Source organism: Dama dama, chromosome 24, assembly GCF_033118175.1.
Source record: "Dama dama isolate Ldn47 chromosome 24, ASM3311817v1, whole genome shotgun sequence".
NCBI lineage: Eukaryota > Metazoa > Chordata > Mammalia > Artiodactyla > Cervidae > Dama > Dama dama.
The window spans coordinates 13,582,471-13,603,184 of NC_083704.1; the positions used below are offsets into that span (position 1 = coordinate 13,582,471).

Consider the following 20,714-nt stretch of genomic DNA (forward strand, 5'->3'; position numbering starts at 1 on the left):
TTAAATTTTAAATGTTTACAAAGTTGGGCCAGCTAAAAAAGAAACGGGTTTTGCTATTTGCCTTCAAATAAAAAAGGGGTCTTGGGTGGCCAAAGTCTGGCATGAAGATGTGTACTGAGGGTAGAACAAGATTAATGGGCAAATAAATGTCAAAGAAAGTAGATTCTTTCAAAACTAGTAATTTTCAGTCTTAGAAGAGAGAAGATGTGGTCAGGTAGAAAGAGGGAGCTGGATAAAATCTCAGGGGGGTAAGACTTTTAAAAAAAGAAACATGTGTTTAAACTAGAACTGCATAATTAGTTTTTAAAGGGGTAAGCTCCTTGTCAATCAGAGCATTTTGTGTCTGCACTGAAAAAGAAAATAAACTAGTTAAGTCCAAGGTATAATTTAACTCTAGATTCTGGACAGTAGCATTATAAAAGTTAAACCTGCACTTAAATAAAACTTCATGAAAGCAATGTTTCCTCTTTGCTGGGCACTTCTCCACAGTCACTGCTCACCTTGTATCATCTTACCCAGCCATGCCTCACTTCCACAGAGCAAAGGTTAAAGACTCAAAGTCAATGGGGAGAAGCGGGGAACATCACTGAGGAAGGAGAGCTGAGTTCAAGGGAGGGAGTGGTGACTTTTTAGGTCAAATCAGTCCTGTCTTGAGGGCTGTCCTGGCCATATTTTTGGATTTTTTTTTTTTTTATGGAAGCTGTGGCATTTTCTGATTTTTATCATGTTGTATAGACCAAATAATACATGAATAGAGGCAGATTGGATATGATCCATGGGTTGCTGATCTGTGACCCTTGTTACTGTTTTCTTGGCACTGTGTTCCTGAATACAATTTAAACTCATGCTTAATTCCTAAACTTTACCAGTATACTATATGAAACTCATCTTCCGCTGTTTATAGCAATACTGTAAAACAAAGCAATGTTTATGATGAAATTGGCAATTTATTATTTGTGTAGAAAGAATTCTAAATTATTGCAGGGAAATTACACAAGTGTACTTTAAAAATGATGGTTCATTTGAATTGTTCCATGACATTTCAGGTGAAGAATCTTTAGATGAGGTTTCTTTCAGTCATAACCTTAGGGATACTCACAAGGCACCTATTTCTCCATGCAGCATCTAAACTAAACATACACACCAAAAACACCCAAACACCCAACATGCCACAAACTCACAATGCAAGGTAAGCTGATGGAATATTTTATGGGAATGTAACAATATAAAAAGTATAAATAATGAACTGACCACATACAACATGTTATTCTGTTAAAACCAATATAAGTTTAGGAGGTGAAGGTGTTGGTAGGAAACTGGAGAATTCCTTGAGATATGGATCTATTCAGCAGAGAAGAAACATGCAGTATAGAAGCAAGAGTAATCACTCCATCTATTCTAGATTTGTTTAATTTATCAAAACTATGCAAGCTCACTCTCTATATATTTGAATTGATTCATGCCCTGTCCTAGGAAATGCCATTGGCAGTGTTAATCATTTCATGCTCTTCTCCACTACCGCCATGAACAGCATGATAATCCAGTGCTACAACCCATCTTGCAATCATTCATCCTTAGAAGAAGAAAATATCTTTCCCCAACAAAAGAACTACAAAGGTTAATTATGTCTTCAAGGAAAACCACAGTTGATAAAAAAGAGTATGATGCACCTAGCAATATCATGCTACTAGAAAATATTCTAATTTGCAAAATTTGAAATTGGGTAACTAATTTCTCTTGTGCTGCCTAAAGTTTTCAAATCGTCGTTTTGTACTTTTTATGAGATACTTTCAAGGCATTACTAAAGCTCCCCTGCTTTGGGATGTTTACACTTGTGGGATCAACATGGATAATTTTAAAAAACCAGGGTTTTGGTAACAAATAAGGACAGGTCACAGGAAAATCATAATTGGGAAATTTTACCCCAATGATGGCTACAAAATGATAGAATATTAAATGTTAAGAATTTCTGCTGAATAGAACCCATTCTTGATAATGAAAATAGATGATCAAACAACTGATGCACATATAAAGTCTATAGATTCTTACCACCAATGGTATTAGCAGATTGTGATCCTGAACAAGTGTAAAGGCAGAATTAGGGTAAGGGTTATAATCCATGAAGAGGGAAGGAGCAGATTTAAAATGCATGGCAGATGGAAATAAGAAAGCTTTAGTCAGTTTTGAAAATTAAAAATCCTAAAGCAAAAAAAGCAAACTTTAACAAAAGCAGAACACTGAGTAGTTTTTACAGCTGATAACTGAAATCAGACACTAATGTACAAAGCAGATGAAATGAAGGTGTAAAAGTGCAGATTTTTCAGCTTTTCTTCTGATAGGCCTAAAATCTAAATAATTAAATGTTTAAATTTTTGTTATTTAAACATTTAATTTAAAAACTATAGGTAAGGAAGAATTACAGCATCTTCTAGCTGAAGAAAAATTACATGAAAAAGCTACAGATTTTATCTTTCTTAAGACACTGAGGGAAAAAACTGAACAGTAGCAGGGTGGGTGGGGAGACAAAATTTCTGACAGGCTGTACAGTCATTTGTACATAATCAGTCACTACCAACAACAAAAGACACACTCTTTAAGTAAATAATTAAGTCTGGAAGTCCCTCCATTGGGTCTGCTTTCAATTTATCTTTGGTTAGCCATTAGAACAAACCTGCTTTGACTCAAGAGAATTTTTTTTCCCTTCAATGGTGATATAAAAATATGGAAAGACCATGCAAACCCTAGTGAATTACTTCACAACAAAGTGAAGATGGAGATCATAGTAATATTTCTGTGTAGATGTGTGTAAAGAGACTTGAATCGAATTATATAAAGCTGCAATATCTTTTTTCAAAAGAATTTGAAATCAAACAGTTATTCGAATAAATATATAAGCAAGCAAATAAAAACCTCACCAATATGATTTAAAACCTAAGTGATTTTACTGTGGGAAAGTTATCTGACCTTAAAATCTTACTGGGTCTAAAAGCCTATTATTATGTTCTCACACTCTAGGAGAGGATTTGAAGTACTGTGCATAGGGTTTCAATGTCAAAGACCAAATATAAAAAAATTATTGTATATTCTCGATATGATCAGTAGTTAGGATATTCTTAAAATGGAGGTCCTTAAGTAATATATTAAAAAATCATACACAAAGTACTTTGAATCTCTACCATGAGTTCAGTCTTAGTATTACTTTAGAAGAAAACTCAGTAAAATACCTCACATGAAATTGAGTTTTATCCTTAAGATACCAGATACAGTCTCTGGTTGCTATCTTTACTTTTCCTTATGCTTTAAATTTTCTTCACCATTATTTTTGTTTCCTGAAGGCCGTAAGACTAACAAGGTATAGAAAATTGCACAACAGGAGTATAAAATTCAGTTGACATTGCAGTAAGAAAAACAAGGAGATCAATTTTATCAGCTAAAATATAGAGCATGTACTTTGTGCTCAGGCAAATATACTAATTTAATCCTCACAACAATCCTGTTAAGATTATCCTCTTCATTTTACTGTTTATATTAGAAGTACACAAAAATATAACAACTTTAAATAACCTGGAATAGCCATGATCAACTCTGGGAAGTACGGCTCCAGATACCATGATCTAAATCAATACTTCTCAGACTTGACTGTAACAGAAATCACTTAATGATCTTGTTAAAGACTGAATTCAGTACACCTGCGGTGAATTTCTCAGGTGTGCATTTCCCAGGTGATGCTGATGCTGGTTTGGGCATCACATTTGGAATAGCAAGGCTCTAAACTTCCGTGTTACACTGCTAAAGATTAAGTTACTTTAAACAATTACTCTAAAAATACACAAGATCAGGGAAGAATGTGATGTGATCTACTCCTAATTTGGTTGGGGAAAGAGCCCTTACCCAGAAGGCATTTGCCATTTTTCCTATTTGTAAATAATCCTCAATTTGCAGACCAATTTTACTGGAGCATTCCTGCTTCTTTTTAGGACTCTTGTTGAGTGCTCCAATCTTTACCCTGACTGGATTTTTTGACTGTGGAAAGAAGAGAATCTGCTAGGCTGGACTTGTCTAATCATCTCCTGGCGCCCTCCAAGCCCAGCTCCTTTCCCTAATACCAAGACTCAAGAATCAAGTTAAAAAACAGACGAACTAGGCATCTGTATCCCGAAATATTATCTAAAGAACAGTAGAAGATAGCTACATGTATTTCTTTCTAAAATGGCCAAGTATTGATATCAAGAAGAACCTCCCTAGAAAAAATTCCTGTTCTAAGAGACATGTACTAAGGAAAATTTCTTGAAAAAGAAGGAAAGAGATCTCTTTTAAATTAATTATGCCATAAATGTATATACTACTATTCAGGAACATAGAGGAATGGATCATTCATTTTACCTAGAATTCAAAATTGTGCTTTTTAATAGTTGTGCTTATGAGAAACTCAGCTTCCAGTGAAATTGCAAAAATATAAATCTTAAATTTAACAAGGAATATTAACAAAACTGGTCATTTCAATTTGTTTCCTCTTTATGAATCAGTATATACCTGCCAAAAATGCTGACTGTATTCTAATGGATTTTAGGGAAAGTACAAGGATACTACATATCTGTCCTTGAATAATATTAGCTAGATGCAACCAGATTTGATGCTAACATAAAGCAATTATTTTGCCCCTAAAAAGCACAATTTTCCACATTTACAAGTTTCTGAGTAGACTGTGAAAACCTTAATGCTAAAAGATTTGTGTTATTTAAAATATCTCCATGCAAAAGTCTGTATAACAGATGAAGTTTCTCTTTCTAAGTGGCAGGTATCAATGATGCAGCCCTAATAACACACCAAAGACAAGACAACACCCACTCCAAAAGTTCAAAAACATGCACAACAACTGACCCAAAACATTGAAAAAAAAAAATACCTTCATTTTTGTCAGGTGATGATGAACCTAAAGTACAGAACAAGAACTCAGTATGTGGCTTGTCTTTTTGGGAATTAGTTTTGTCTTTTTCCACTGGTCAATCTCCTAATACAGTAACATACAAAGAACACGCTTATCCTAACACAGTAGAAACACGAGAGAACTAATAGGTAATACATACGCTGTGACTGAGACACCATCTTTGTTCGACTTCTTCCTCGGGAATCTGTCTTGGCATTTCCCATACTAGCAAGTGGTGCTGAAAGCTTTGCTCTCACCCGGCCTAAAGAATAAAATGATTTAGATAACTACAGACATTTTTCTATAATATTTAGTAATGAGGGAAAAAAAAACTCACTTTAATCTTCTAATTGGGTGTGCTTCTCAAGTATTGTTAAATTCTGTAACACTGTAAACTTCACTTTAAAGATTAGAGTTCCCTTGAAATTTTAAAAATATATACTGTTTTTTATGTGTTGCACCATAAACTAACTTTCCTTTAAGGGTAAAAGTAAAGTCAAGCTAAAAGATCTCCATTCTCGGTTTGATATTATTAGTCCAGTAGTTATAATTAAGATAATTACCACAGGCATGCACTTCTTCAGTTTCCATGAAATTTAATTTATTCTCAAATTCAGCCTATAGTTTAAAATACAAGCCTAAGCTTAGAAACAACAACCCAGTCTTTTTAACTGAAAACGTACTTCCGAAGGGATTTGCAAGAAGATACAATACTAGCTAAAATATCTTTTTTTTAAAATATCCTTTTATACTGTGCTAAACATCAGAGTACTACAGATGTACATGGACACGTTTACTATTCTTTCCCCAACCAACCAACTTCCATTTATAAAATTATTTGAGGAAACAACAATCACAGAGGAGTTGGCACTTTCTCTACACATTTCCTTCTCTACCTCCAATCAGTATTCCTTCCTTCTCTATTACTGTTTCATCCCCTTCCATGAAACCAAGGCGCAGAAATGTTTCTAGAGTTCTTGAACCAAAGGAGAGAATGCTTATTTATTGAAGTGCTTAAGTAAACTGTCATTAGAAAAAACAAAAATATATTACTAGTAGGTACTTCGGTGTTCTCGAGCAACAGCCTCAATCGCCATCACATTGGAACCCATACCAACGTGATCGTGAAGAAGGGTTCCGAATTGTTTTCATTTAAAAGGAACAACTTGAAGGGCAATTGCGATCTAAAGGCTAGCCTGATACAGCAATATTAATTAAGAAAACATATCTAAAGGTAAGGAAAATTTCAAAATTATGAAATGAGTGAGGGAAGAGAAGAGAATAACTAAAAACAAGGAATAAAATGAAGCAAAATGAGAAGTACAGGTGGTAGATCCTTTCATTCTATCAACTTCTTCAAGGCCCCTAAAAAGCTCATGATTCGGGACTTTCACCCTTTTACAGAGTCTGCTTAGAATAGGACATGATGTTCTCCTGACTAAGAAGTAAAATAGAAAGAAAATTATTATTTTTGAAATGCAAAATTAATCCGTTATAATAAAGAAATTAGGATAAATTATTAGGATAAATTATTTTTGATATTACCATCTAAATTATAATGATACAGTGCCAGAAACCATTTCTATAAAGTATTCTAAAACTTAAAATATGAAAATATTTCAAATATGTCAGAGTAAACATGAGACCATCAAAATGTCAAATCTACTTGGTTGTATTACAAGAAAATGCCACTCGTAAAATTTAGGAAAAAGACTGTGTTTCATATCAGAGGCTTAATTAATAAGATAGCCTTCAAGCAGGATAAATAAAAACACTGAAGTTTTTCCTTTCTCCAAATTGAAAAGTAATAAATATTTTTAAAAAGGTAAACTGGTTCAGTAAAATAAAGTATTATATCTAGCAAGGTTTCTGTATTTCCAAATTCAAATCATATGCAATTCCCCAGGCACTGATTCAAAATCAAAGATACATTTAAAAGCTGACAAAATAAATGCATTTAAATGGGATGATATTTAAACTCCAATGATAAAGCAATGGTGTGTGCACTCACAAAGTATAAATGAACTGGCAAAAATTAAAAAACAAAAACACAAAAGAAAAGCATTAATGTCACTACAGAAAAAATGAAACTATGTAACTTTATACTAGGTATTATTAAACATGTGAAGCAATTATGTTTTTTCCAGTATGAGATAATGCAAAATACACAGCAAAACTCCAGGATGAAGGATTAAAAAAAAAAAAATCTGCATGAATAACTAACACAACCAAACACAAAATGTAGAAGCAGCACAGCTGGCAAATTATGGATTTGCAAAGAAAGTAGCCTATTTTAGTTTTTAATGTTTAATTCCTAATAATGAAAATATTAATATTTTTGTGTTACTAACAAAATGTTTAATTCTTACCATCTTCAGATGCTGTTCCTAAATAAGAGAAATAAAACAATAACATTTCAACAAAGTCTGCCAATGTTGATATTAAGACTTTCCTTGTGCCTCCCACCCAAGATGAAAATAAAAGGGCAAAAGAAAAAAGTATCTTCTAGTTTGATAGCCTTAAATTAGCTTTTAAAAGATTTTGAGATAAAACAAAATTTGAGGTAACCTAAAGATTCACAGCACAAAAAAGTTAAAACTAGACAACTGAAAATAGCAAAATTCTGTAATAAACCAGTTTGTCTGCTGTATTTCATACTGAAAATTTTAAATGAAGAAAAGTAACAAAACTAATTACTCGAGAATGATACAACTCTGTCACTGATCTCTTGGAAACAAATGTTTCAATGTATCTTTCCAGTGTAAGAATACTTGCTGAGCATTTTCAAAAGGGAGTCCAAGAAAGAACTAGAAACTGACAAACATGGGAATCAACACCATGACCTAGGCCGTATTATTTTTATCAAAGCATTACCTACCTATGACTCTATCAGCTGTTTAGTCAAGCTTTTTTTGTACTCCCCAAGATGTTGTAAAAGCTAGCAAAAAAATTATCAAGTGAAGAGAACCCTGGTTAGGACTCCACATTTTACTGCTAAGGTCTGGGGTTCACTCCCTGGGGAACTGAGATCCCACAAGTTGCACAGCACAGTCAAAAAGTATCGAGGATGAACATCAGAACTCACTCCTGTTACAGAGCAATGACAGATGTTTCTCTCTGTGTGCACATATAGATTTTTTTTTTAAACGCAGGACTAAACATCAGTTAGAATATCACATTATATAACACAGATGATTTCTCAAATAGGCTGATGTTTCTGACCCAAACAAGAAAAATTTTGATCTGGAAAGTGAGAATAATTTGTTTTTCAAGGATCCAGACTCTCAGTGATAGAAGTGATATCACATGGTCTGAAATATAGAAACTATCTCTTGGTGGGTTTTCTTTCATTTAATAATTTCTTAAATTTATGAAATACATTAAACATGAAGAGAAGCACAGAGACCAATTATAAATAACACTCATGTACCCAAGTCAAGATTAAATAAATCATCAGAGTGGAAGATATGCCCGTTTCAGAGTTTATGTAATAATTGATAGAAAAACACAGTTTTCCATTTTTCCTAGCTCTCATACTGTGACTTACAGATTCATGATCTTCTTACAAATTCTTACAAAAAAGTTCAAGTTCCTAGATAACACTGTAGTATCTGATGATGTGAAGGGAAAGTATGGATAATACAGTCTAGTACTAGACAAAAATATCATACAGATAAAAATTATCATATTGGATCAAGCAACTAAAGATAAAACTAAATAATGAAATTTAAAAGGTACAGCTCAAAATAAGTTCAATTTTGATTAAATGTTCATTTGAAACACACTCTTAAAAAGACAGCATCTGTACCTAGCATTTCATTTTCATAGATGACCACTGTTATTGTTGTTTAATCGCTAAGTTGTGTCTGACTCTTTTGCAACCCCATGGACCATAGCCTGCCAGGCTCCTCTGTCCCATGGAATTTCCCCAGGCAAGAATACTGGAATGGGTTGTCATTTCCTTCTCCAGGGGATCTTCCCGACCCAGGGATGGAACCTGAGTCTCATGTGTCTCCTGTGCTGGCGACAGATTCTTTACCACTGAGCCGCCAGAGGAGACATATGAAACTGTATAATATGTCGTCTGTCTCTCTAGAGCAGAGGTTAGTAAATTAAAGAATCGAATCATGTTACTTATAGAGACTCCTTTCTCCTAAATCTAGTATTTCTGAGAAAGACTTGAGAAATCAAGAATATTCTAAGGGCTCAGGTTAAAAGAAGTTAAGAAAATTGATTTAATTTATAACAAACAGTAATCTAGTATTTGAATAAACTGAGAAACCCAAAATGGATATGTCTAGCCCCAAATTCAATCAGAGAATTACGGAACCATTTTCACATTAAGACTGCTGCTAAATAAGCAGTCTATTTTCAGAAATTAAGAGAACAAAGGTATTCATAGAATCCAAGAACCATAAAATTTTTTAGTAGAATTAGAAAAGGAAGTTCTTACCATCCATCTTGTCAGAAGTATCCTCTTTGATGAAAGAGCAAGCAAAGAACAGAGGAAAACTTGGTATATTAGAAAAAGATTTTATAACCCCTGGAAAACATTATTTTTAAGAAGACAGAATTCATAGCACAGACATGAACCTTTTATTCAATTAGAACATACTAGATTAAATAAGATGAGTTTTCCTTTGTGAGACAAAGATACCCACCCCCCACCCCCCCTTAAAAAAAAGAACTGAATTGATATTTGCCTAGAGAAGTTAGAGAAGCCCATGTTCCAACCTTGGACGCCTCCACCATCAGACAAACCTCCTGCTTGGTTCTGCTGAGCCTCTCATAATCTAAGACAGTTCGCCTCGCTTTCTTTCTTCCTCTATAGACTAGAGCACACCCCCAAATTCCACTCTAAATTTAGCTCTTCCGTCATTATCTTCCTTCTACTGCCTTGCTGCTTCCTCACCCCATCCTTTCTTAGTACTTTCGGTCCTGTAAGCTCTGAAATACGGATAAATCAAACAACTCTAATTTTCTACCCGACTACACTGAGGTGCCCCAACAGAGACAACTATAAAACCACAAAGTCATGCATAAAGGCACTGCTAGAAATGAGGGTAATCATCAGGCTTGGCCTTGAGTGACTGTGCAGAAAATTATTAACATAGCAGACCTGATACTCTTAAGAAGAGCCTAGTTACAGGTCTGGCCTTTAGCTGGCCGTTGGGAAGTTAGTTCTGGATCCTGATTGTTTCAGTGTTGGGGACAAGGTATTGAATTCCTGTTAAAGGAACAGGCCTGAACTGTTTTTGCAGACAATGTGATTTATGGGGAATACCTGCTCTCTTTTTGGGAGAACAGATGCTGGTAATTGTGGCTGGGTGTATGGCAGTGCCCTTTTGCCCTCACCCTGGGCTGAGTCTTAAGGGAGTCTCTCTGGGCAGAAACACCATGCACATATTCTACAGTCACTGCCGGAGGAAGGAGCATGTTTCATACAGCCTGTCATTTTGCCTCTGGGAGGGATAACTCTGAACGCCCGCGCCTTGACGCCTCCAGAACGCCCAATGGGTTGTCTCCCCTTGCTGATCCTGAGGTGCATCCTTTTGCTTTAATAAACCTCAGCCGTGAGTACAGCTAAGTCGTGTGAGTTCTTCCAGCAGGTGTCTTAAATGTGTGGGTGGTTGCAGGAAGGCCAGAAGAGCACCCCACCTCTTGTGACCCCTCAACAAGCTCTTCCACACCTCAAGTCACCTCTCAGACATCCTGCTTTTTATTAGCACGGTGTCCTGACTCTGTTCCCTCAAACATGAAAACACAGACACAACAAACTCCTGATGACATGGGTTCGCTACGCCCAGCTGCCCCGAAGACATGTCAATCTACCTCCTCCTTCCTTTTCTTCCCCCTGCCTCAGTGACGCTGATGACCCTTCAACATCCAAGGCTAACTCCCTAGCGCTATACACCCTATTCCTTATGCCTCTCACAAGAATTCTGGCTATAAGCAATTTCTTCTCATTCTTGCATTTTAACTTTTTCTTCTCTACTGATCCTACCAAATTAGTATACAAACATATGTAACTCCTTCAATTTTAAAAAACAAAAAGTTCATTAACCTTTATGGATAATTCCTACAATGTTTTTTCATTTCTTCTCAATTATTAAGCATAGGGATAATTTACGCAGACTCTCCTTCCAACTTCTTCCTCAATCAACAGAAGTCTTACTTCCGTCACATGACACCACTGAAACCATTTACTTTTTTTTCCTTTAGGCAGTCTCACAAACCTAGCCATTGAGAACAAATACTCATAAATTTGGCATAGATATCAAGGTTTCCTTAACAGAAATTCCTGTCTTCCATTCTACCCAACTTCTTCAGGATAAAGTTTTAAAGGGTAAACCTCAAAACACTCATCATATCCCACTGTCAAAAGGATTCAGTACTTTAGTGGAGGAAAAGCCCAGTGATAACTGCTTTAAGTAATGTATTGAGTTTAATATTGAAAGATTATAATAAGAACAATCTCTAATCATTTCCGGATCTAATCTCAAGCACAGATCTTTCTCCTGAGCTTTCTGCCATTGTATGTAATTCTTTCTCATATACTATTTTGCCTCCAAAACAATTCCAGGTTGATGTCTTGGCAATGTCAAACTCAGAATGCATAGAACTCAACAAGCTTTCAGGTGCTCATCTTTTAGCAACCTACTGATGGGCTGAGAGACTATTTCAATACAGAGGCATATCATCTCTGGATCCATAAATGTTCAGCTATAATAAACAAGAATCAAAGTGAAGGAAACAAAGAAAACACAAGTCACATCTGTATAAGAAAGGTGAGAAAGAGGAGAGGAGGGCGTCTAGGAAGGAGGAAGAGAGGAAAGGAGGGAGGGAGGGAAGGAAGGAAGACAGTAAGGAAAAGAGAAAAAGACACAGAAATAGAAAGGATGAGAAAATCTATTCTCTAAGCCCTGGAAAGAGCCACAGGCAAGTATCTCATTGTCCCTGAGAGTGAGCCTGGGTCAGAATGAAAAAAGAGGACAGAGGGTACCTTTCCCTTCTGTAAGAAAGCAAACATGCCCTTCAAACCTTAAGGAACCAAAGAAACAAATTAAGGAATCTCATGGCACTGTTATGACTTTCTTATGAAAAAAGCATTGCAGCAAATGGCTTTCAAATTCACATTAAAACATTTCAAATTCAGTATTTTCTTCCTAATACTAAAAAATAAAAGCTATGAAATATGTTCTTATTGTTAAGACTCACAATGAGTAAATTTTATTGTTTCCCATTTTTCCCCACTTAAAAAATTAATGTATAATTCATGTACCATAAAATTCACTTTCATAGTACACAATTCAGTGCTTTTAATATATTCACAAGACTGTACAACCCTCATAAATATCCAATTCCAGAACACCTTCATCACCTCAAAAAGAAATCTTACACCCACTGATGTCACCCTCTATTTTTCCCAACTCCCATCACTTAGCAACAACTAATTTATGTTTCCGTGGATTCACCTATTCTAGGCATTTCATGTAAATGGAATCATAAAATGTGCCAGTTTGTACCTAACTTTATAATGCTTTCAAGTTCCATCCATCTTAGAGGATGCACTAGTATTTCATTTTCATGTAATATGACCCTTTTTATGGCTGAGTAACATTCCGTTTCATTGTATCTACATATCTGCTTAACCATTTACCAGCTGATGAACATTTGGAGTTGTTTCCACTTTAGGGCTGTTATGAATAATGTTGCTTGAACATTTATTCATGTATATATTTTAATGAGAACATAAGTTTCATATGTCTTGGGTAAACAGCTAGGAGTGGAACTGCTACGTCACATCATAACTCTATGTTTCACTTTTTGAGAAACTGTGAAGCTGTTCCCAGGGTGGCTCTGCTTACATTCCATGAGCAGTATGTGATGTTTCAATTTCTCCATATCTTCACCAGCCATCCTAGTGAGTATGAAGAGGTGCTTTTGAATTTCATTTCCCTAATGTCTAATGATGTTGAGCATCTTTTTATGTGCTTTCATTGGTAATTTGTGTATTGTCTTTAGAGAAATGCGTATTCAAATCCTTTGCCTATTTTTTAAACAGAACTGTCTTTTTGTTACTGAGTTATAAAAATTCTCTATATATTTGAGATCTAAGTCCTTAATCAGATACATGATTTGCACATTTTCTCTATTTTGTGTGTTGTCTCTTCACTTTCTTTTTTTTTCTCTTCACTTTCTTGATGGTACCCTTTGAAACAAAATTTTCAATTTTGATGAAGTCCAACCTTGATAAAGCTTCTCTGCGGTTGTGTGTGTTTGGTAAAGTATCTAAGAAAACATCGCATCATTCAAGGTCATGAAGATTTATACAGGTGTTTCCTTCTAAGAGCTTTATAGCTGTAGCTCTTACATTTGGGTCTTTAATCTATTTTAAGTTAATATTTTGGATACAGTATGAGGTAGGGGTCCAAATTCATTTCTTGGCATGTGGCTATCCAGTGGTTCCAGCACCATTTGTTGAAAACAATTCTTCTCTACTGCATGGTCTTGGCACCCTTGTTGAAAATCAACTGATCAGAGATATATGGGTTTATTTCTGGACTCTCAATACTTTGCATTGGCGTATATGTCTATCTTTATGCCAGTATCACATAGACTGAATTACTGTAGCTTTGAAGTAAGTACTGAAATTGGAAAGTGTGAGTATACCAAGTTGCTCTTTTTTTTCCCAAGATCATTTCATCTATTCTGGATCCTTTGCATTTTCATATGAATTTTAGGAGTAGTTTGTCAATTTCTGTAAAAAGGGAGCTGGACTTTTGAGAGGGATTACATTGAATCCGTAGGTCAATTTCCTATCTTAACAATGAATGTCTTTCCATTTATTTAGATTCACTTTAAATTCACTTAACAATGTGTTGTAGTTTTCAGTGTACAAATGTGAAAGAAAACACACATATGGCCCTAATTCCTGGCACAGAGCTCCTAACCCCCTTGTAATTTCTTTGGTGGTAGGATGGAGTGCCTTTTGTTCTAATATTTACTGCTGGTGACCTGGCGCGTAACCCTGGTCTCCCCATTGCAGTCAGACTCTTTACCATCTGAGCCACCAGGGAAGCTTGGTATGTGACAGAGCTCCTAAATTCCGTGGAGTTTCCTGGGTGACAGGAGTGTCTTTTGTTCTAATGAGGCATATCCTGGTGGGCTCCTGGATAGCTTCAGGATGTGGGATGGTCCCAGAAAGATGAAATCATGGTCTGAAGCCTGGAATGTTCAGCCCATCCTCCATCCTCTGGGAAGGGGCGTGGAGTTGGAGACCACGTAAATGATCAATTAAGACTGTGTGATGAAGCCTCCATAAAGTGCCAAAAGCACAAGATTCAGAGGTTCTGGCTGGTGAACATACCCATACACTGGCAGAGTGGCACACTGCAACTCCACAGGCAAAGAAGCTCTGGGCTTCAGACTTTTCCAGACCTCATCCCCGATATCTCTTCATCCGACTGCTCATTCATATCCTTCAATACTCTCTGTAAAGGAGGGGGGCAAGGGCACCTCTGACTTATAGCCAGTTGGTCAGAAGCACAGGTAACAACCTGGACTTGCAGTTGATGTCTGAAGTGTGGGTGAGTCAGGGCGGGAGCCTTTAACCTGTGAGGCCTGTGTTAATATGTCACAGGTGAATTGCATTGAAGGATACCCAGCTGTTGTCTGAGAATTGCTTGGTGTGAAATTCCACACATTAGTGTCAGCAATGTGAGTGTGAGAGTAAAGGAGAAACACAGGAGTGGTTATTCCTAGAGAAGTCTTACAGTTCTTCTGTTATATAGATTCCTAAGTATTTTTCCTTTTTGAGGTTACTGTCATTGGAACTGCTTTCTTTATTTTCAGATTGTTCACTGCTAGCATTTAGAAATCCAACTGAGGGCTTCTCCCGTAGCTCAGGCGGTAAAGCGTTCTATTTAGAAATCCAACTGATTTTTGCACATTGATCTTATCTTTTACAACTTTTGCTAAACTCATTAATAAGCTCTAATAGTTTTTTGTGAATTTCTTAGGATTTTCTATATACATGATGTTTTCTATATGTAAGATCAAGTTTTACTTCTTTTCCAATCTCGATATTTTTTATTTCTTTTTCTAGCCTAACTGACCTGGCTAGAATTTCTACAGCAATGCTCTTATGAAGGGCAAGAGTGGACATCCTTATCTTGTTCCTGATTTTCAGGGAAGCATCCAGTCTTTCATCATGTCATATATGATAGCTGTAGATTTTTCACAGATATCTTTACCAGGCTCAGAAAGTTTCCTTCTATCCTAGTTTATTGAGTATTTTTATCATGAAACGGTGACAGAATTTGTCAAATGCCTTTTCTGCATCTAGTGATCATGTGATTTTTGTCCTCTGTTCTACTACAAGGTATACTGTATTGATTGATTTTCATATACTGAAATAATAATGCATCTCTAGCAAGGTAATGTTTCAAATACAGAAAAGTTTTATGAAAATTAAAAGCAGTGATCAACCCACTGTTGACATCTTTGTCAACATTTTTGTCCAGTCCTATAAATAAAAATGTTCCTAAGTATTATTCATAATAACAAAAAAAAAACAGGAAACAACCAAGATGGCCACCAATAGAAAACTAAATTGTGATATATTCATCCAATATAACATTGTATATAGAAATATAAAGGAACTTTAGCTACATGCAATGATATAGATGACTCTTACAAAAAACCGTATTTGCCCAGTCTTTCATCTATGTATAATTTTAGACAAAATGATGAAATTATCATACATTTTTTGGTAGGATATATCACTTGATCTTTATTAAAAATATGACTTGTCAGTGACTGCATGGCATATATAAGGGTATACCATAACTTAAACATTTCCCCTTTTAACATATCAAGCTTGAATCTAATACATTATTAAAAACATAATAAATGTTCTTTTTATTTCTTGGCATATTATCTAAAACCACTGGACTATAGGCTCAAACACTGAACATTTTTTAAAAAAGTTTCCTGGGTATCATGAAAATGCCACTCAAATAAAACTGCTCCATGATTATTTCACATCTGTACTTTTAACCGCATTCTTTATGACTAGCAATCATTAACTTAAACTTTCTTGTTTTATTTACAGGTCAATTTGCATCTGTTTGATTACAACTGAGGTTCAATATCTGTTCTGGTGTTTTGGTGGCAACTCTGAAATATGATTTTCTTGATATATATAAATAATTTTTTTTTCTATAAAAATAAGCTCATCTGTTTTCCCAAGATGTACAAAACTTGGAGACATTTTAGCTTTTTTTGCAGTACGTGGCAAAACCTTTTTCCCTTTCTGTTTTCAGCCACTTGTTTTATATTTTTACACTCAGATTTCAATCTGAGGGACTTTTCCCTCATGGTTTTTTGGCTTTTATGCTTAGAAATGTCTTCTTCAACCTGAGACTAGATGAATATTCAACTACTATGTTTTCATCAAGTTGCTTTATATTTTTGTTCAACTTTTTAGTCACCTGGAACAAACTGTTATACAGTGTAAAATGTGATTCTAACTTAGTTTTGTACCAGATTGCAAGCCATGTGTCTAAACACCATTTAATGAGTAACATATGCTTTCCTCACTGGATGCAGCTATGCCACCTTTATCATGTGCTACATACAAACCCAGAATCTCTGCACTTCCTACGGACTGCCAATGGTTTGCCTGCCTAGTGTTCTACCACTACTACTCAAGAGAAAGAAAAATGAAGCACAGAAGTAAGACAAATAACACGGCTAACCAGCCTGAAACTTTGAAGGTTGATGGATATAAAAAACAAACTCTGAATGGCTTTGGGGGTGTATGTTTTAAGCTTTGATTATGATTAAGCTTTGCAGTTTTCCCACATTCCCAAAAGCCTTTACCTTCTTGGGAAGGGAAAAGAGATAGGACAAGGGAATGGAGAAGCTGGGTACTAGGCCAAACTTCCTCAGTAACCAGCAGCTGAAAGTGGCAGTAGTGCAGAACTGTGAAAATTCTACAGGCAAATCAAGGAATTAAGAACTGTTCCTCTGACCAAGATGATTAGGAAGAGAAGGCGAAATAGGGCATTTTAGATATCTCAGAACTACATTCCAAGGACAGAATCATATAAAATGTATGGACTATTCATAATTAGAAAGAATGAAATAGATAAAGATATCTATCTATTTGATAGATAGATATGAAATGAAATGATAAAGATATCACCATGATGAGTTACTGAAACTGATGATGGTTCACTAGTTTCCTGAGACCAGGGAGAAAATGCAGTGCAATTTTCTATCGTGAGCTATCTTACCTAGTGATGCATAGGAACCTGGATTCAGGGCCCCTGCACCTAGCCGCCCACTTCGCACAGCCTGTCCAGCAGCGTGATGTGCCTTGGCGCCGGCAGCAGCATTCACATCGATGTCACTTCGTGAACGCTGCAGGCTTCCAGGAAGAGAACTGGCTTTGCTGCTGCTTGCTGATACTATGAAAAACAAAGCAAAGGTAACCTGTATTATTTTCATCATTGCAAATGGCATAAAAATTATATAAACTTGAAATCACCACAAGCTAATGAATGATGATCCAAAAAGGAAATAGTGGCCATATGGATATAGAAAAGTACTTTATTTTCTAGATACTAGAAAAGTACTTTAAAATCAGGATGCCTGAGTTTCAATGTTGTTGCAAGTAAATCTTCTTGGACAATTTTCTCAATATTTCTCTGCCTCATTTCCCCCTTCCAAAAAAATGGGGAAAAATAACCATACTTTGTAAAACTTCCTAGGATTGTTTGGTAAATGAAAAGATGATATTTACAACTGATTCATGAAACTGAAGTGCTACACAAGATAAATAGATGACAGCAGAGCTACTGTTTGGCCATAAAAATAATGCAAGTAGAACTAGTCCGGGGATAAGATAATTCAGAAAATAATTCAGGTTCTGTCACTCTCAGGCAATGCAAATTAAGTCATTAAATTTCTGGTGCTTAGTTTTTCAGTTTTAATAAGGAGTTTTATAAACTCTGAGTTATGACCCATTCATAAGGCTTTGAAATTAACTGAGTGGGTCAGGATGGCACTTTAAAGAAATGAAACAAAACAGAAAAACAGAGTATGTCATAAGTAAAGGTAAGTAGGCTTCCTGGAACTTCAGATTATACTATACACTATACTGACATATAATATACTACATATTACAGGTATGTTCTAGGTATAAAATTACATACAATACATTGTATGTAGTATATGTATATGGTATACAAACACAGGTAGTAAAGTGTATATGTGTGGTATTTACTATGTAAAATGATTTTCTCCTTGTGGGTCACATTAAAACAGTTTAAAAGCTATTGTTTTCAACTGTTTAGCTTTTAAACAGTTCTAATGTGCTTCAAAAACTTTTAAGGAAAACTTTATTAATTCTTGATGACACTCTGAGTGAGAAAAGCTTTTTACACAGTAACTTTAATTTATAAAGTCACTTTTACTTTATTAAGTAAAATATGCTATGACTCTTAAAAAGGTAATTTACCTCTTCCAGCCACAGCAGATGGGTTTGCTGTAGACCATTTTGCAGAAAAAGGGCGACTGTAAGGTAAAAAGAAATACTTTTAATAATTTATCACTCTTCTGACAACACTTAATGAAATACCACTGAGATTTCTGAAGAGTTGAGAAGAACTTGATTTCAATTTTTCTTTTACAAATCACTTCAGAACAGTTGTTGTCATGTATCAATGGTATCTAAATTAGCTGTGAAGCAAAAATGAAATAACTAGCACTGAATGAAGATTGTAAGCTCTACAGAATCAGGGACCAGGTGGCTGCTATTCACTCTTGTCCTCGGCACACATATTGTAACAGGGAACTCAATAATGGCACTCTCCAACAATTTTATTCTGAGGTATTTTACTTAGAAGGAGAGACAGGGAGTATTATTACCAGTACACAGGGAGCTCAGTGAAACCAAAGCCTCCACCACCTAAGTCGTAACAGTTGTGGCCACTGGCAAGTCAAGCAATTACTCTGTAGATATCACACCATCTACAGTGGTGCTATTAAGTGTTACCGTCTGCGGCAAGAGAAACAAAGCTACAAACTACTGCTTAGGGTAATATGTACTAATGTGATTAGAATCATTTCAAAAGAATCCACTGCCTCCTTTAATATCTTTTCTGATTATTTACCTTTAACTACAATGGTACTCTGAAGCCCCAAAATAAACATATGTAAACATATGTAATAGGGTCTGGAAAGTGTATCTATGAACTTTATTTTATTTTATTATATTAATCGTTTATTCGTTTGCTGTCATGCTATGTGGCTTGTGGGATTTTTAAAAAATTTTATATCTTTGGCTGCGCTCGATCATCGTTGCTGTGCCGGCTTCCTCTAGTTGTGGTTCCAGGCATTCTGGCTGTGGAGGCGTCTCCTGCAGAGCTCGGGCTCTAGAGCACGCGGGCTTCAGCAGCCGCGGCTCTGGGGCTGTAGAGCCCAGGCTCAGCAGCTGTGGCCCGCGGGCTTAGTTGCCCTGGGGCATGTGCAGTCTCCCCAGACCAGGGATCGAATCTGTATTCTCCGAATTGGCAGGGGGATTCTTAACCACTGGACCACCAGAGAAGTCGGCTTGTGGGACTTTTAGTTCCCAGATCAGGGAATGAACCTGGGTCCGTGACAGTGGGTGCATGCAGTCCTAACCACTGCACTGCCAGGGAATTCCTTATCTACAAATTTTAAAGGTGAGGGGAAGAGAGGTTAATGTCAGACTACTGAAAATATTCTTAAGTTATTATTGTGTGTAAGTCGCTCGGCTGTGTCCAACTCTGTGACCCCACGGACTGCAGCCCACAAGGCTCCTCTGTCTATGGAATTTTCCAGGCAAGAATACTGGAGTGGGTTGCCATTCCCTTCTCCAAGGGATTTTCCTGGCCCAGCGATTGAACCCGGGTCTTCCATATTGCAGGCCAATTTTTTACCGTCTGAGTCACCAGGGAAGCCCTAAGTTATTACTATTAAATGGTAAATTTGGCATTTCGTTATCAAACCCAATATTATTTTTATAACGTCTCCTAAAACTGTTATGTTGAGGCAGATTGATTCAAGTTCACAGATTTCAAAGTTGTTTATGTTTAAAGATGTTCGACTAGAGTATCTAAATATCTTATTTAAAAAAAAATTAAAAAAATAAATATCTTATTTAGATCTTTGCTACTCAAAGAATGGTCCATAGACAAAAAGCAGTGACATCACCTAGGAATGTGTGATGCAAAAAATGCAAAAATCTCAGGTCCCATCCCAGATTTACTGATTCAGATTCTGCATTTTAACAATGATCTTCAGCCAACTCATATACAAAGTCTGAGTAAAGCAAGTACGAGTAAAGGGGAAAAAAAGCAACAGAGCTCATTCAAGGTGAAGGATTTATCACAAATTTAAATAGAAGTTTAGGTACAATTATTCCTACAATAATTTTTTTAAATCAAATCGTATCTTCTTTTACTCTGAAAACTTGTAAGTCACTGAACTCTTATTTGCTACAGTACTCATAAGATCCTGTGAGTGCCTCCTGCGATTGTGCCCCAGACACCTCTCCTGCCCACCCTGGTACCTGTCCTAGACCAGGAAGTTACCAAGGCAACTAGCAGTCTTTCTGGGGGCAAAGACCCTAAAGACACAGCAACTACAGCGAGGCAGACTGATGTTCTGTGAACTGCTCTTCCCTGGAGAAATCTGCAGATATCTGTGGCCACTGCTAGGGATCTTAGCCATCTTATAGGGCTAGAGAAACAAA

General features: G+C 36.1%; 1 protein-coding gene across 10 annotated transcripts in view; it reads right to left on the minus strand.

Moving 5' to 3' along the window:
- Positions 1–20,714, minus strand: part of CLASP2 (cytoplasmic linker associated protein 2) — a 170,350-nt gene that overhangs the window by 55,608 nt on the left and 94,028 nt on the right. For all 10 annotated transcript variants that reach the window (XM_061127700.1, XM_061127698.1, XM_061127697.1 and 7 more), the window contains 3 exons: positions 18,456–18,511; positions 17,230–17,403; positions 5,088–5,189 (listed from right to left, as the gene is read on the minus strand). In XM_061127700.1, coding sequence (XP_060983683.1) covers positions 5,088–5,189; positions 17,230–17,403; positions 18,456–18,511 — 332 coding nt within the window. The remainder of the gene's footprint in view (positions 1–5,087; positions 5,190–17,229; positions 17,404–18,455; positions 18,512–20,714) is intronic.